The following is a 16871-nucleotide window of genomic DNA, read 5'->3' as shown; positions in this document are numbered from 1 at the left end:
TAAAGTTAAGTTTAAAGTTAACATAAGTTTAGTTACTTGTGTATTTAATTTTGATCACTTTGTTGCTTGGTATTTACCTATATAATTTGCCATTCCTTTTGTAATTGAGTGAAATTAATTTACACAGATTAGTAATTATTATTTTTTGGGTTTGTTTAAAGGTTTTTACCTGAATCCTCTGGATCAACGGTGAACATGTCTATACACTGAAATAAATGGAAGTAAAAGCAAGACAAACTGTTTGATCCTTCGAGTAAATCCCTGTCATTAAGAGTCTGCGTGGGGTCATCCATTCCTTTTCAAGTGGGGAAGTTACACAGTTTAAAAAAGAACTTGACAATGATTTTCTGGAGAACATATAACTTATATATTTACATATACATCACTCAGCACAAAACTAGTCACAGAAATTTTAAGCTTATTTGGTCTGGAAACATATTCAGCTGTAACTGCTGCAAATGATAGTTTTTCTTGTACTTACACAACTGCATGATTTTGTCTTTGTCAATCAGTATGCAATGTGATTAAGGAAAAGTTCAAAGGAATAAATGATTCTGCAAAAGACTAAATTATATGTAGTACTACTCATAATTTAAAGAACATTTTAAAGAAATGGGTTCTTAAACATTCCTGCGCCTTTATCTCCAATCTGTGCAGTGTCCTTCCTGGCCTTCATGATGCTGATTTTTTTTTTCTTTTTTTACACTAACATTCTTCAACAAATCTTAGTTCATTAATTGGGTAATTTCTTTAGGCAACTGGATGTACTGGATTTTATATAGGGGTATCAGAGTACATGGGTCTGCATAGAAATTCATGCCACACTTTTTAGATTTTGATTTGTAACAAAGATCTAAAAAGATGTACATCATTTTTCTTCTGTTTATAAAAGAATTAATTTGAACTGCAAGTAGGATTTGCAGTTTAAATAGGTTTTTAGGAACATTACTGTAGATGTGAAGTTTGTTAAAACTGGTTTATTCATTTTACAAATTAGTTGTGTTGAGTTATTTTCTCCTGATTTTATTGTTAATAAGTTGACAGTTGGTGGTTACCATAGCTACCAGTGACAGTTAGCCTTTTTCTGTTGCCGTCTGTAACGCTGGTACGTATTAGAATCAGCTCTGTGTTTTCCTTACCAGTATAATATTTTAGCATTTATTTTAGACAAATCTAACAATGTGTAGGGTTTCATGTGCATTTTCACCATGTTTAGAATATATATTTTGAACATTGTCCATTTCAGTTGTATTTTAATTTGTAACTGTAAGCTATTTTGTCAGCTGTTCATTTGAAATTAATCACTGTGTACTATGTTTAGCTTTATTTATTGTATTTATTTGTTATGCATATGGACAGAAGCTGCTAGATTGATTGTTGTTAGTCTTTTTTATATACAAAGTAATGTTTTTGTTACAATTGTGGGATAGTCTTTATGTGTGAATACATTCTCTTTCCTTTATTTAAAAATGTTTATATTTATTGTTATTTATGCTAAGGGTTAATTATGTGAATATGTAGTCTGTTTATCTCAGTGCCTCCAATTAGAAATATAATTAACAGAAATAATTAATCAACATGCGTTTCTCTTACTGAATTGAGTTATTGAAATAATTGAATTGTTCAATGATATTTTAACTCAATATGATTAACCTAAATTAAAATAATGTCTCATTTTACTCCACTCAAACCAGCCATGAAGTAATTAAAAGCTTCAGGCATCTAAATCAGACGTTACCCGTTTGTTTTTAGCACCGTGTCGTCATAGAAACGGGTGTTGCGGAAGTAGCCGTCGCTGCCTGCAGGGGGATGAGAACTGCTTGCCCTCCACACGAAAGCGAAAACAGGTGGGAGCCCGGAATCTAAGGTAAACACTAATATGGACACGGATTATTGTGAAACATGATCGCATTGATCCCTGTCGAGTACATCCTGGGCTGCGTGGTGCCTTTGACAACTCCACAGGTCAGAGAGGCAGAGAGAGGGGAGAGAGAGCCTTTAGCAACGATGGGAGCACTAACGTCTACACCGGCTCCGATTGAACACGCTGATCTGTCGGAGAAAACTGGCTGTGAGTAATCATTATCTGTTATCAATCCCTGTCGGACGAGAAGGAAGTATAAAGAGCTTCCTGAAACGGAAATGCGTTTTCATGTTCAGTCTTGTCATGAAGCAGGATGCGAAAAAATAAAGCAAGCCTTACTCTTTTAATAAGAAACCACCATTTGGTTTCGTGCTGAAAAGACGCGTAAATCTGTCAAGTGTGACGCAGGAGCGATGAATAATTTAGAGTGAAAGTTCAGGGAAGTGTAACATTATCCTTTACAAAGCACAATGCTGTTAATAATAGATTACTGTTCACTACTTGTCAAGTGAACTCCTCTATTCTCTCAGAAGTGTATTGGTAGACGCACAGGATGCAAGCTGAAAGAGTGGAAAATGACATTTGAATACACAAAACAGGTGGCTCGGAAGCTTCCATTAGTGAAAAGGGAGCCTTGAATTTCCAGCTTAAACTTACAAATTGTATAATTATTTACAGTATTTGCTCGCTTTGTGGTTTGTTTTCAGTTTCACATAGGCAGATTATGGTCCTCCACAAGAGGTTCAAACATCTGAGTGATGGAGATGATGTTTTAAGGTAAGCTGCAAGTTTGTGATTTTTCACTGATTTCTTGGATCTTGACTACTTCAGTCATTTACAAACCGTTTCCAGTCAGTAACAGATCATGATATGACAACTTGATTGTTTTTAAAGCTGGAAACCTTAATTGCAAAGCTTCAGTCATCTCATCTAACATGAAACTAGTCGCATATTATGCTGGCTGGGATATTGCAGCTGGTTTGACATCTTAATTTCCTTTACTTTCCTCAGGAGGGAAGATTTCCTGGGCATCCCTTCTCTGAAATACAATCCCATCCGTAAAGAGATCATAGAGGCTTTCTTTAACAGAAGGTACAGTACAGCGATGAATATTAATTCTGCATTTATGAATAACAATTTCTATTTATTTTATTTAATTCCTCTAGATGTCCTCTAAAACGTAAAACAATTAAAATAAACATATTGCAAAAAGCCAAGAGTGTAACAAAGAAATCTGTGGAACATTGCAGCAATGTGAAACATAGTAATTTTTTGATTTTCTCATATTGTCTTACAATTGTCTTCATCTTAAAGCAAAAATATAATCTTATTTAAAAACATACAAAGCAAGAAATGTAAAATATACATGAATCTTTATTTGCACTTCCATGTTTTTTTTACAGCAGGTAATTCATTTCATATCAAAGAAATCAATAGTTTCTGTCCCTGCAACAGGAAGCACTACCATATATGGACAATGACATGCGGTATATGCTATGAAGAGAAAGGGACAGTTTTGTTCTTCACTAAAAAGTCATTCTTGAAGACATGTATGGACTGGATGTGTCACAGCTTATTGCCAATGCAGGATGGTGTCAGCACTTTTACCTTCCCCATTGATGCTCTGTGCAGGAAATGGGGGTTACCCGTGTGCTGTCAGCTGTTTTCTGAACAAAACAATGTCCAGCCAATCACAAGCTCTGACCAGTCTTATCTTGAAGGGTGATCCAAAAATGCAGGCATTACTCTTTTAATAAGAACCAACATCACCATTTGGTTTCTTGCTGAAGAGACTCGGCGTAAATCTGTCACTTTTGGCGCAGGAGTGAAAGTTACAAACTAATATAAATTTATTAGATTCGAATTTAAAGTATATATATATATATATATATATACATATATACAGTGAACTGTTTCCTCAAATATATATATATATATATATATAGAGAGAGAGAGAGAGAGAGAGTTTAAACCATTGCAGGGTTTTTCAGAAATGTTTTGACACTGCTGCATATACGTATTAGGTTGTCTTTGGTAATAAGAACATTAGTTTACAGTCGATGTCTCTGGGACATAGATTGACCATGTGCCACTGGTTTGAGCCCATGACCAGAGATTTTCTTCTAGGGCAAAGATTTTTGGACTTGTGAACCATTCTTTTCATCTCAGATGTGTTTTTGCTCAATTGACTTCTTTTTCTACTTCATTGTTCTCCTGACTTCTTCTTCTTTTACTTCAGTGGACAAATTATATAAATCTTCTCCTTATTAACTCCTATTAAAGCAGAAATCCACAAGATCTGCTTTAGGCGTCGGTGTAGGCATTTTACACCGATGCCTATATTTGCATTTACAACATGACTTCACTCTTAAGGAACTTGGGCTCTATTTGATTTCTTATTATTACTGTTAGTATTGTTGTGTGTGCAAGTAAGCTTTTAGAATAATTAAGGCGCGTATATTTTTTGTCTTTATTGCAGAAACTTTTCCCCGAGTCGTCAGGGCAGGGCAAACGAGATTGGCTTTGAAGAATTTCTGGTGGTCCTGTCTTATTTCAGGCCCCCGTGTTCAAAAATGACAGATGAACAGCGTAAAAACATCAGGAGGGAGAAACTTAAATGTGCGTTTTGTCTTCAGGGAATCTCTAATCCATGCTTGATGTTTGCCAGTGGCTGGCATAAAAGTTGCATTTTTCTCTGCAGTTATATTCAACATGCACGACGCGGACGGCGATGGATTGATAACGCTTGAGGATTACAAACACGTGAGCTGCTTATTGAGTCCAAAATATTCAAATGATTCTTATTGCACTGAAGAATCGTTTGAATTATTGTCTGTCAGTCGCCTGGAAATTGAGGATTTCACCTCACTCCTTCACCTCCAGAAATCAGAGCTGTTCTTGTTCTGATTTTTCCAGGTGGTGGAGGAGTTGTTATCTCGCAGCGGAGCACTGGGGAAAGAAACGTCTAGAGCCATTGCTGATGCAGCCATGTTTGAAGTGGCCAGAACAGTTGGTCACACGGTAAGGAAGTGGTTTTGGTTAGATAAAGTCGCTTGCTTCGTTCCTTGCACAGACTAAATCACAAGCTTCCTGTTTTGAACTCAGGACCGCGACGAATTTTATGAGGGAATCACCTTCGAGCATTTTCTAAAGGTTCGTTCACAGAGTGCATTGTGCTTTAAAAAAAGAAGAAAAATAGCTCATCCGATATTTAATGTGTGGCAAACGTAGTCGGCATATGTTCTTAAAATGACATTGAAGTTGATTTTAGTTAGTTTGAATGGATTTGTACGAGTCTGAAACGCGAAGCTGAGCTGCTGTTTTGTTTTCTTTGCAGCTGTTGTCTAACTTTGACATAGAATCAAGAATGAACATTCGCTTCTTAAAGTCGAATATGATCCCTGGCTGCACGGTGGGCTGAAGTGTCCAGCTGTTTTAAGTAAGCTTTGAGAATATAAAGCTTGATGCCTTAAACTGTTTGATATTAATTTCTTGTTTTGCTCTACACTGACGATACGCCTCATGCATGTTGGAACAACTATGCAAACCGAACGACAATTTTAATTTATTAGAAGACTTAATTTTAAGCAACAAAATTGCACTACTGTATGCCAAGACAGAGCAATGATATTCAAACATGGATGGCTCTATTTGTTGATGTAAATGGGATTGAATATGCAAATTATTTTCATAAATCTCATGTGATATTATAGTTGCCTTGTTGTGATCACAACAGAAAATATTTATTTCTTTACTGCAGAATGTGCATGCCTTGCATTGTTTGCGCAAAAAGGGGACGTTAAAGCACTTTATTATTTGCATTTATTTAAAAAGAGGTAACATTTTGGTTCCAGTGAAATCTTTACAACACGCTTCATGGGCATGAATGCTGTTTCAACTTTCGGCCATAAAGCAGGCTTTTGAATTGTCTTTTTTAGGTCAGAGTGAATGTCATAACCAAACCAAGCCACCACAAAACACTGAGTTAAAGCCTTTATGGCTTCATGCCTCGATTACACAGCTCTTATAGCTGTAACTATGGCTAATGGCTTTTAACATGGCTTGACTGCTGTTCTCCCCTGAATGGGTCGTTTTCAGTTATGATTCAGTTATAGCTTTTTTTTTTAAATGAATAAAGTTGCACCGCAAACAGTCTGAAAAAGAATTAAAAGCCAAAAATTGATATAACATTCATGCCAATAATGAGTGTAGGTTTGTGAATGGAACTTTATTAAAATAAATATCCACTTTTATTCTTAGTGTTTAAGAAATGGACTGATATTTAGATACACTATATATGTGAATGCAGGGGCTTGAATATGTAAAGTTTTCTTTTTGTAATGCCTCTTGATCAAAGATACTATGGTTTGTCTCATGGCAAAAATGTTTCTTGTCATTTTCTTTCTATTACAGAAAGTATGTATTTCTGGTTGTGAGCAGTAAGTGCCAGTTCCCTGCACTCTGTAGATGCAAGATAAAGAACATTGAAACTGTTTATCATTTGCATTTCTCTCAAAAGAAAAAAGGAACCTTGGGTCTAGTGAAAACATACATTCATCATGGGCATAAAATACATATTAATGTAGGGCCTTGAACGATGCATGAATCCTTTATTTCTCAGGTGGGAGTTATTGTGCAACAAAGCTTCAATGATTTTCAAATAAGTAGAATAATATGTATATAATATTTGTGCTACTTCATCATATATTTTAAGGTTAAGGTTAAACATGTCTTTATGGTGAGAGAACGACATTTGAGCAAATGGTGCGAAGGTTTATCAGGGAAAAAGAAAACATCATAACCTGAAATAAAAATGAGTAATGGAAGCCATTTTTCTTGAGCAATGGTGAGAAAACTGAAGAGACTTTCAACATTTACTTTTTCTCTCAAAGTTCAGGATACAGTTTTTGACAAACACAACCGATATTTTCACATAAGAGTCTTTGAGAAGCTTTCTGCACTGAACAAAAATAAATACAAGCATAAAAAGCTAAACAAAATGAAACTTAAAAACAGCAAGTCAGCATTTGAACTTTACACCAAATGTTGCAGCAATAGGAAGATATGTTGTCATCTTTTTTCCTTCTACCCACGCTTTTCTGACGGTCAGACGTTAAAAACAATCATATAATGATGAAATTGCTTTAAAAATGAAAACTCAAACGTGAGTCAATATTAGTATTATTATAATTGCTTATTGCCTATTCAGTTTTCATCTTACTTTGTTACTGAGATATACTGCCATCTAGAGGCAACTTATCTCAAATAAAAAAAGCAATTTTAGGGCCTCAACACTAGCCGGGAACAAACAAGAAATGATGAAAAAAAAATCATATTTATAAATGTATGAGTAATATGGATTTTTAAAAACATGTCCATCATTTGTTTCATATATGATTTATTTAGCAATAATTATAAAATTAAATGGGTAATACACTAATGTGGAAACATGGATGACATGATAAAAAATATTGTGTTCTGGTGGCCATCAGTAGTCAGAAATTGTTCAGATCAAATTATGTTAAGGGTCCCAAAGAGCTTCTGATGCTAAAGTGTGTGTGTCTTAAATCACCCCAGACGTGTGTCAAATCTAAACTCCTGTTATACCTGATTATACCTCATACATTCATATTCAGTAAATGTTTCCCAATCAGTTGTAAAATTTAAAGTATCTTTTGAAAATGAATACCTTTCAATCTGCTATTAAACATTCAACTTTTTCTGCCATGTTTTCATTGTGTTTCACTTACTGAACTGAACTGACTTACTGAAAGACGTGAGCTTTTCAATGATGTTTTAATTTATTGCATGCGAGTAGTTGAGATGCAGTGCAGGTTAAAAAAAAACAAAAAAAAACGCTTGTGGCGTCACCACAAGATTCAACCACTCAAAGTTTCAGAAATTATTTTCCACTTGACTCATAGTTTTCATAAAATGAGTTTATCGGAAGCTCAATTTCAAGCCTCTTTCAGTCTGTTTCTCTGAGAAGAGAGTTTGAGTGGGCCCTTCAAAATAAAAGTCTTAGTCATTTGTTTAAAGAAATAAAAATTGAAGGAAGGGATATTAAAGCAACCTGTAACCCTTTAAACTATTAAAGGTTTGCGATACTCCCTGGCTTATATTTCCACTCTAAAGTTCATTCAAAGAGATTTTCTAATTTTTTTAAAATTAATTTGACACTTCTAACTAATGAAGTTCACATTTTCTATAAGATGAGTAGTGATTAAACAGCTAACCCACTGGACACTCTCTGTCCAGTGGGTTAATTAAGACGTAGATCCTCTTTTGCTTTTGAAACCTGACGGTGAACTGTTTCCTCGAATCTAATAAATTAATATTAGTTTGAATCTGATAGACTAACATCAAGCAGTTAATATTTGTGAAGTGGAAAGAAAATAATACATAGTTTTTCTAAAGACATTGTTGAAAGAAGGCCATGAAAAAAGACTACGCTTATTTAGTCTTCACTTAGATGTGAAGCATCACACTTGCAGGAAACTGGCTCTTTGCACATCTCAGTGCACCATCCTTGTTGTGAAATATGGGTGGTGGCAGCATAATGCTGCAAGGATTCATTTCTTTTTTTTCGTAGGGATTGAAAAGCTGGTCAGAGTTGATGGGCAACCCTGAAGCAAAACGTGAATGTGCAGAGCATGCAGGGTTTGGCAGAGGTTCAGTCGCCTGCAGAACAACTACGCTAAACATGCACAGCGACAATAGGGTAGATTAAAGACCAGACCTAAATCTTATCTAGAATTTGTGTGGAAATGTACCCAGTTTGACTAAGCTGCTATCTTCTTCTAAAAAAAATAGAGTTCAAACTGTTCAGTCTGCTGGTAGGGACGCACCCCAAAAGACTCACCGCTGTATCTACAGCAAAAGATAATCCTTCAGAATAGGCTGAATGTAAACGTGCCTCGCACATTTAGGATAATAATTTATGAAAACTTCAAATAGCCACGTATCGTTTTTCTTTCGCATCGCTGTCGCACAATGTTTTTGCACTGCCCAATAAGATACATGAAAGTTTGTGGCTCTAAAGTGATAAAATGTGGGCAAGTTTAATGGCGATACTATTTCTGCAGTGTTCTGTAAATCTGGTTTTACCGAGCTGGGGTGCGTATTATAAGAACAGTTAAAAGAAATGCATGATCCAGACTCAGTAGTAGGTGTTGCCCTAAGGTGCCCTCAGTGTTGCTTTAAATAAGGCAAAGTTATAACAGGGAACTTGATTCATGACCTAGAGTAAATCCCCTCTCTACTTCTAGTTTCCTGACAGCTTGTGACTGGAGGAAAGTTGAGCTAAAATTAAGTTAATTTTGTGGAAACGATAGTATCCAGACTAATAAAGCTTAAGTCATCAAGCACTTACTCAGGGAGGCATCTTTATCCAAAATGTTATAATTTTTGTTCCCCATCTTAATACGCCCTTGCATGAGCATCTGTATAACGATGCAAAGCTGCAAATGACACACCGTTAACAAATTTAGTGGTCTGACCCTCCCAATATACACACACACACCTTGTGACTGACCAGACAGCCTGCTAGTTTCATGAAATCTTTCCTATCTGATGCAGCCCTGTGTCGAACACATGCGTCACTAGAAGCTGATATCACACAGTCAGCGTCTCAGCAGCTTCCCGATTTTCTTTTTAACTCCTCTTTTAGGGAGTGATTCTGTGCGAAAAAAAAGAAAAAAAAAACAGCACATGATACTTTTCATACACTTTGAGGGGGGAAAACACCTATTATAAAAATTCACAGGAATAATCCAACAGACGGATCAGCTTGTGTTGCATCTTTTAATTCTCCGTACTGATGCAATCAGGGCGTGAGCAACAGATTAATGTTCTGTGTACAGCAAAAAAAAACCAAAAAAACATTTAAATTACAAAACATGCAACAATAAGCCCGCTAATCATTTTCACACTTCACTCTTTCCAGGAACGCTTTCAGAAAATAAATATTAAATACCATAAATATCCTCCATTACTCTGATGTACCTGCCATCTTCAAACTCATGTTTTCATTAAGTCTGTTGTCATCCCAGTAAGTAAAGTGCTGCTGGAAACCGACCGCCGGAGGTCAGCCCCAGGTCATCAAAATAAGTTGAATTCACTTGCTGGTGCCTTTCTGCAGACTTTGCTTCTTAGAGTCCTCATGTTTTTGGACATGTTTGTCAGGAGCTTCTTGTAGGTCGTCAGGACCACGCAGCCGTAGACCTTCTGCTGGAAGACGTTCTGAGGCGGCGGTAGTGTTGTGGATCCCCCCGCCGGCTCCGGTAGAGGCAGGTTCGGGAAGACTTTGTGATAAAAGTTGTTTATGCGGCGAGTCAGCATCCCGGTCTGATTTATCACCATGTTAAGTAGATTCAGAAGCGGACTCTTTGGGGGCTGCATGTCTGTTTGCTGCTCGTACACCCTCGTCAGATGAGGGGAGAAGGCTTGGAGCTGTGCATACATGCTTGCTATTTTCTCCGAAGGCTCCAGCCCAGAGATGTTCGGGTCAGGGATGCCGCTCACCGAAGCCTTGCAGAGGAGCTCTGCCACTTCCCCCTGGGACGATTTCTGCCAGGGACGAATGGAAATTTGAATCAGATTCAAAACATAATGTAACACAGTGACAATGTGTGATTTTTCGGGTAAAAATGAAGCAGATTTATGAATTTACTCACATATTGTTTTATCAGATCACTGGTATCCTTATGGACAAGCCTGGTGAGCTTCAAAGTCCGATGCAGGTCATTGCTGCACTCCTGGTTTCTGGCGGCTGCCACGGTTTTAGTTGAATCAACAACCACAAGCAGCAGGAAGCAGAGTAATGCTGAGGAGAACAGAAGTGGTCAGTTAAAGTAAACTGCCTCGCATTACAGGCGGAGTTCATTTGTTCAAAACTGTAATCGCAGAACCAAACGCTTTCCATTAAAGAACATACTGACAGGAAAAACAGACTGGTCTCATTATGTTTGGAGTTTAAACATGCTGAAATTGTGTGGAAACAAAGGTCAATTACACAAATACTGGCCAAAACAAAAAGGCTACAAGGGAATCAGACTCATTCATGCAGGAAACTGCAAACTTCAGTTAGTTTCACAACAGCCACAAGTCACTAAAAATAGGTTGCATAATTTTAAGACGAAAAAGAGCCGATGATGTTTAAAGCTGCTTTTTGAGTTGATAAGAAATGAATGTAGGTAAACTTACTTGCTGCTCTTTCCACAAGCTGTTGAAAATGCATATTCTTTACATGACCATTCATTCTCCTCTGTGTCTCACAGTCAAATTGTGTGGACTTGTCATGATCACACTCCTTTGAAACTTCTTTAGAAGAACCCACAGGAAATGACGTGCACCGAACCTCATGAATGGCACGTCATCCTGGGCGATTTCTTCCTGACTAAAATATTGAGTTCTTCTTATTGCTATTATTCATTTTTATCATTTGTCATAATTGTGACACGTTTCTTGTGAATAGCATTGACCTGAACTTAAAAATAACAACAATGTGTTGTCATGAGATTAGGTCAGTTCTCATGCATGTCTGATCTGTGTACAGACATGTCGGGGCATTGACCTAATGCAAAGACATATATGGAGGTATGGTTTGAAAGTATTTAAGACAAATTGGTTGCATGTGTGGGAAAACATCAGTGGGTTTATGTCACTTCACAAAAATAAACCATCTTGATTTAGTGATTAGGCGTCGATTCACTAGAAATGTTCTCTGTTCTTTGGTCAGCTCACCCTGTGACACAGTTCTGAACTTTAATTTACTTTAGCATAAATTAAAGAAAGTTCTACCAAAAGTCTTTATTTCATATTTTCTCTCGAGGATCTAAGCTGTCAGATGAAACCTTCATTTTATTTTAGTTGATTAATACTTAAAAAATAAAATAAAATGAAAACTAAGTGCAGTTCTGAGGTGACGAATGTGACATTTTTTTCTTTGCTTTTTTTTTTTTTTTTACAGAAACAATGACATCTTATTTTCTCTGGATATTAGTCAACATTTCTGTTTTGCAGCAACAGATTTCCGTGGTATTCCATACAGGATGCTTGTCAGGTCACAGGAAACGCGTTTCACAATCACAAACTTTACAAGTACGCAAAGATGAGCGAATCTGCGTAACAAGAAGCGGTGAGCCCAGCTACTGACATGCAGAATGAGTGGATGAGTTCATTGCTACACATCGCCGTGTTACGTCTTTCAGGGATTTGAGTGATGAACCACATGAGGATTTTTTAGGAAATATGTCACTTCCGTTTGACAACAACCCGTGGCTGGTATTGAGGAACGAAATCCTGAACGCAAACAAAATGTTGACAAAATACCACTGTGTCTTGCAAAATTGTTCCTACCCCATTGTGTGGACTTGTCATGATCACACTCCTTTGAAACCTCTTTAGAAGAACCTTTTGATAGATGCCTAATTTCATTTTATTTTGTTTTCATAGACCAATATAAAGTAGCACATAGCTGTGAAGTAAAAGGAAAATAATACGTTTTTTTTTTTTAGAGAAAAATCATGGCATGCATTTGTATTCAACCTTCAGTCAATCCTTAGGAGAATAAAGGAATAAATCTATGAAACTGACTGAGATGTAAGCCAGTTCGTCTTCACAGTCCGTCTGTTCGGTCAGAACAGACGAAGAGCATCTGTGAACATCAATATTCAAGCTTTGCCACAAATTCTTCATTACATTTATGGATTTTGCTCCGACTGTTTAGTATCGTTGTCCTGTTGGGTGGCGAACGTCAGCGCCAGGGTCAAGTCTTCTCCATGCTCTCCTCGTCCTTCATGTTAGTTGGGGTGGACGGCCATGTCTTGGTAGGTTTGTTAAAAGCTTAGGATACTTTTAAAAAAAAATCTCACAGGACAGTTGAATTAACCTGAGATTAAACAACCAGACTAATTACTAACGAGTGACTTCTGAGAGTAAATTGTGGATTTTATTTAAGGTTAACAGTGAAAAGAAGTAGTTACCTTTTTCCCTCCACTTCACAGTTTTGAAGAGGATGTTGGTTTCTAACGCTTGCTTATTTATTTAAAAGCTTTCACCTGCACTCTAAAAAATGTATTTGAGCTGTAGTCCATTTTATGCTCTTATTTACATTCATTTCTCTTAATTCTTTTGGTTTAGTGATGACAACTTGCTGTGATGGTGCAGGGGTAGAGCACAACCCATATGAGGAGGCCTTAGTCCTCGACACATACGTCGCAAGTTCGATTCCCGGCCTGATGATCTTAGTTGCAGGTTTTTTCCCTCTTTTATTGCCCACTACTCTCAAATAAAGGTTGTCTGAGTCCAAAAAACCTTTTTAAAAACAAAGATCCTTTATCAGTTTATGTCTTTGTTTGAAATAAACTAAATGATTTGAGTAAGACTGACTGAAATTTGTCAAGTTAAACCTACTTAATAAATTAAGTTTGAATAAACTTAATTGAGTTACTTCAAGCAATTCAAGTAAGTTGGTTAGTGTTTGTGCATCATGCAGCCCAGCAGCCCCTTTGCAATGACTGCAGTGAAAGTGAAACAGCTTGTTGTGATCTGACATGACCTCCATGACTTTTGAAAGCATCTTCAGCACAGGAAGGCGTGCTTTAGTTGCCAAACCACCGACTACCTGAGAATAGGCAGGGAAACTCGATGCACCACAACCGTGTCAACACCACTTCAGGTAAAGGCTCACCACTCTTCATGCCATCCCACGGGGCTTTCCAGTTGCCCCAGGGGATAAAAGTGGGGCGGTGGTGCTGAGGTGGGCGACGGCTACAGATGTCTGTCTGCAGCCGTCAGACATCTGCAGATGTCTGCCTCAGAGGCTGGCAGTTCAAGGAAACTCTAGTAAAATTCCTGCCACTGTGTCAAAAGAAACTCGCATTTGACATTTGAATGCGGCAACGTCTCACTGAAATGAAAGCAAGCCTCTGCAGGTCAAGTTCTCTCGCACCTCTTGTTCCCATTTTCACGTTTCTGATTATTTTGGTTATTTCTGACCCGCATTTACTGTACGCTCGTTAAATATAGAAAACTGCAAACGAATCAATGTAGGTCACGGCGGTCATTTCCCACCAAAGAAAAGAAAACGTGTGAAGTTTCACACCACATAAGAGACATTGCTAAGAAATTAAACCACACACACCAAGGATTTCTCTGTGTCATGAAGCAGGATGTTGAGTGCCAAGACTTTTTTGTTGTTTTCAACAAAATCTCTTTTATTTTGTCTTCGAACTGCACAGGAAATGGTGAATAAAATTCTTTAGGAAAGTCCCCTTTATTCTAACTAAATACATCTTTCTAATAACCTAAAATGTACACAAATTGTAAGGTCTGTTGTTCTGAAGCTCTCAGGCAAACATACTCAAGCACCTCAAAAGCACTTTTTCTCTATGAAACCATTTGTCCACAAAGCTTCAGCTGATACACGACCAGACGACAAAGAAAGGCTTTACTGCATATGAGACACAGCTGCATTAAATTTCAGGAAGTTCATGAAAAATCGAGCTCTGGCGTTCCAACGTCAGAACTCGGTTGAGTTGGACGAGGGCAGTCAGGTTCTATTGCCACCAGAAACCGAGTGTGATTAGATTCCTCCTGTTAAAATACTTTGTGAATTTAGGGTACATCTTCCAGCTTTCCAGCCCCCCATTGTGAGGAACTAATACAAGCTTCTGCTGTGGAGAGAAAGAAAACTAAAAAGACACAGTTGAACAGAAAAGTGTTGCATTCAAGATCACCACTTTTGACCATGTTTAAAAAGTGACCCATGATGAAGTAGCATTTATTTTTTTTTCTTCATACATATAGTTCATTATTTGATAAATTCACTGCAATCGGGGCTTCAAATAGGTCACCAGTCTTTGAAAAACCTATTGTGTGTTTACTCAGAGGGGGTTGCAAAATGCTTACCAACAGTTTGTGAAACTCAATCGTTCTCCAAAAAAACAAAAGAAACAAAAAAAAGAAAAAGAAAAGACAACAAGGCTAAAGGTGACATTATAAATTAAGCACCAAAAATCATCTTTCCATTCACCATGAATGGAACAATTGTGCAACCTGTTCAATGACTATAATGAACATGGCGGAAAATATTGAACTCCTCAGACGCAAATCGTTTGAACGTAGTCCAGCCTCGTGTCGTCTGCAGAGTCTCTGATCTCTAAAAGATCATTACAGGGAAATAACAAGAAGTCTGTGGTTCCATTCACCAGCATTTATACAATCTGGAAGTCTAGTGGTCCGACTTAGCAATATACTGAACTATTGTGTGACCATTTCTCGACGTTATAAAAAAAGAAGCAAAATCTTTATCGTTAAGCTCTGTTATCAGTAATAGACCAGTGTCTCTGTATATTCTAGCTATGTTTTCATGTACAAATATTCATATCAAAAATTATACAGCACAGATCTCACCATTTTCCCTTTACAAGATTAGTGAACAGTTAAATGATTCACAAGTTCAGACAAACCCAACAACAACAAAAAAAGACAAAAAAGAAAAAGAAAATGTGCCGTCCTAAGTAATTTAAATTGTTGATATTACAAAACTCAAACCTGCTTCAGGCACAACTCAAATAAAGGCATTTGTGGAAAATAAAAAAATAAAAACATTTTAAATATGGTGCTTATGTCTAGTATTGATAGGCTTAAAAGAAAAATTTAAAAAACAAGAAAAAAGAAAAAAATATATATGCTATGACCACTTATTTACAAACAGCTAAAATCTCTGACAGATTCATGCTTCACTTCACAACCTGAATTTGTCCTTAAAGTGCATGCAATAATAAGCAGTTTGAGCGAGTGGGATCTTGAGTTGTGAGACGATTAAACGAGATCGAGTTGATACCAATTGATTCTACATACCGATAAATGAAATCTGGCAGAAAAGTAAGGGACCACAATATACTGAGTACGCACATGTTGGATATGTGACCAGTAGGAGAAAAGAATCCTGCAAAAAAAATAATAAAATAAATAAGAGAAAACCCCTAGCAACTCCCCCTTTCTCCCCCCATACAGTAATATTCACATTCAGAGATTTAAATTAAATAAATACTGCAAAAATCAAATGATAATAAAAAAGAAACAAAAGCAGCTTAACACCACGGGGGAGTCCGTAGTTCACATTCCACAATGTCCCTCCATGTAACACACACATTGAGCATCATGAACATGATGGGTTTCTAACTGAACATATCAAAGTGCCCATTTTACTAAAATTTCCTGATTTATTCAATTCATACCAAAAAAGAGGAGATAGCATGGAAGAAAGAGTCTGTTTTCTGAACACATTGAGTTACACTAAGTTAGCGGACGTGTTTAAGGATTCTTCTGTTTTGCTTTCTCCCTCCTAGTGTCACAGCAAAAGCAGAACACCTTCGACGATGCAATATCTGAAGTGAGAGAGAAAGAGAGAGAGAGAGAGAGAGAGAGAAGAAGAAGAGTAGTGGAGAAAGTTATCCAGTTTTTGTCATCGTGGATGCATCAAAACAGCCGAGTGGATATGAGAAGGGCACAGATATGTTGTCCTTTTTAAAAAGATAAGATCCGTTTTCATCTGTTGTCTTCTTTGGGGAAGTCCAGAGATCCAAGGCTTCCAAAACCGAGGCTCCGACTCTCTGAATCAAAAGCACAGAGTTCTCTGTCCTGGCGCTCCAACAAGTGCTTGATCCTTTCAGTTCGCTCTTTCTGAAGGGCAGCCAGCTCCTCTTCAATCTGCAATCAGCACAGCAGATACTCAAAATATTCATACCCCTGGCAGATTTAGAGTCAAAATCATCCTTTATTTCACAGAAAAGTTTGTTTCTGATTGCAAATGAGATGGAAATCTATCAAAAAGAGTATGTAAAAGGTGAACTAATTTTGAAATAAATAATTTATTTCTTTATTTTCATAATATGTCTCCTTCTAATTCATGAAATAAATCTTTCATGGCAATGCAGCAATCAAGTTCTTCTCACAATTCCAAATTGTTTTATATATTCCACAATTCCACTGTTATATA

General features: G+C 37.0%; 3 protein-coding genes across 5 annotated transcripts in view; 1 reads left to right on the top strand and 2 right to left on the bottom strand.

The window, feature by feature from the left end:
• The first annotated feature begins 1062 nt into the window (after positions 1-1062).
• On the top strand, positions 1063-6415 carry tescb (tescalcin b). 3 transcript variants are annotated; one of them, XM_008424207.2, is made up of 11 exons: positions 1063-1105; positions 1753-1867; positions 1966-2071; positions 2572-2641; positions 2876-2956; positions 4344-4483; positions 4566-4627; positions 4781-4885; positions 4970-5017; positions 5202-5303; positions 6278-6415. In XM_008424207.2, exons 3-10 carry the CDS (start codon positions 2008-2010, stop codon positions 5283-5285), a joined length of 654 nt encoding a protein of 217 aa, XP_008422429.1. In that variant the 5' UTR covers positions 1063-1105; positions 1753-1867; positions 1966-2007; the 3' UTR covers positions 5286-5303; positions 6278-6415. The 3 variants fall into 3 exon arrangements, with proteins under 3 accessions (XP_008422429.1, XP_017163437.1, XP_008422428.1); XM_017307948.1 differs by having other exon boundaries at positions 1753-1847; positions 5202-6400; XM_008424206.2 differs by having other exon boundaries at positions 5202-6400.
• A 3233-nt stretch (positions 6416-9648) lies between these two features.
• On the bottom strand, positions 9649-12553 carry m17 (IL-6 subfamily cytokine M17). Its single transcript, XM_008424205.2, has 3 exons — positions 11069-12553; positions 10540-10688; positions 9649-10432 (listed from the first exon to the last, which is right to left on the bottom strand). Exons 1-3 carry the CDS (start codon positions 11121-11123, stop codon positions 9965-9967), a joined length of 672 nt encoding a protein of 223 aa, XP_008422427.1. The 5' UTR covers positions 11124-12553; the 3' UTR covers positions 9649-9964.
• A 1501-nt stretch (positions 12554-14054) lies between these two features.
• Positions 14055-16871, bottom strand: part of LOC103473905 (serine/threonine-protein kinase TAO3) — an 11136-nt gene continuing 8319 nt past the window's right edge. Inside the window, 1 exon segment of the mRNA XM_074186867.1 lies at positions 14055-16582. Within this exon segment, the coding sequence (XP_074042968.1) occupies positions 16421-16582 (162 nt within the window). The 3' untranslated portion in view covers positions 14055-16420.

The sequence above is a fragment of the Poecilia reticulata genome, linkage group LG12 (genome assembly GCF_000633615.1).
Source record: "Poecilia reticulata strain Guanapo linkage group LG12, Guppy_female_1.0+MT, whole genome shotgun sequence".
In the NCBI taxonomy this organism is placed as follows: Eukaryota; Metazoa; Chordata; class Actinopteri; order Cyprinodontiformes; family Poeciliidae; genus Poecilia; species Poecilia reticulata.
The sequence above is the reverse complement of the archived record's forward strand: the minus strand, read 5'-3'. Positions and strand labels throughout refer to the sequence as shown.

Coding starts and splice junctions, on each gene's coding strand:
- m17 (XM_008424205.2), bottom strand. CDS start 11,123: ATGAATGGTCATGTAAAGAATATGCATTTTCAACAGCTTGTGGAAAGA. Junction 10,689..11,068: donor GCTTGTGGAAAGAGCAGCAA/GTAAGTTTACCT, acceptor TGTTCTCCTCAG/CATTACTCTGCTTCCTGCTG. Junction 10,433..10,539: donor GTGATCTGATAAAACAATAT/GTGAGTAAATTC, acceptor CGTCCCTGGCAG/AAATCGTCCCAGGGGGAAGT.
- tescb (XM_008424207.2), top strand. CDS start 2,008: ATGGGAGCACTAACGTCTACACCGGCTCCGATTGAACACGCTGATCTG. Junction 2,072..2,571: donor TCTGTCGGAGAAAACTGGCT/GTGAGTAATCAT, acceptor GTTTGTTTTCAG/TTTCACATAGGCAGATTATG. Junction 2,957..4,343: donor GAGGCTTTCTTTAACAGAAG/GTACAGTACAGC, acceptor TCTTTATTGCAG/AAACTTTTCCCCGAGTCGTC.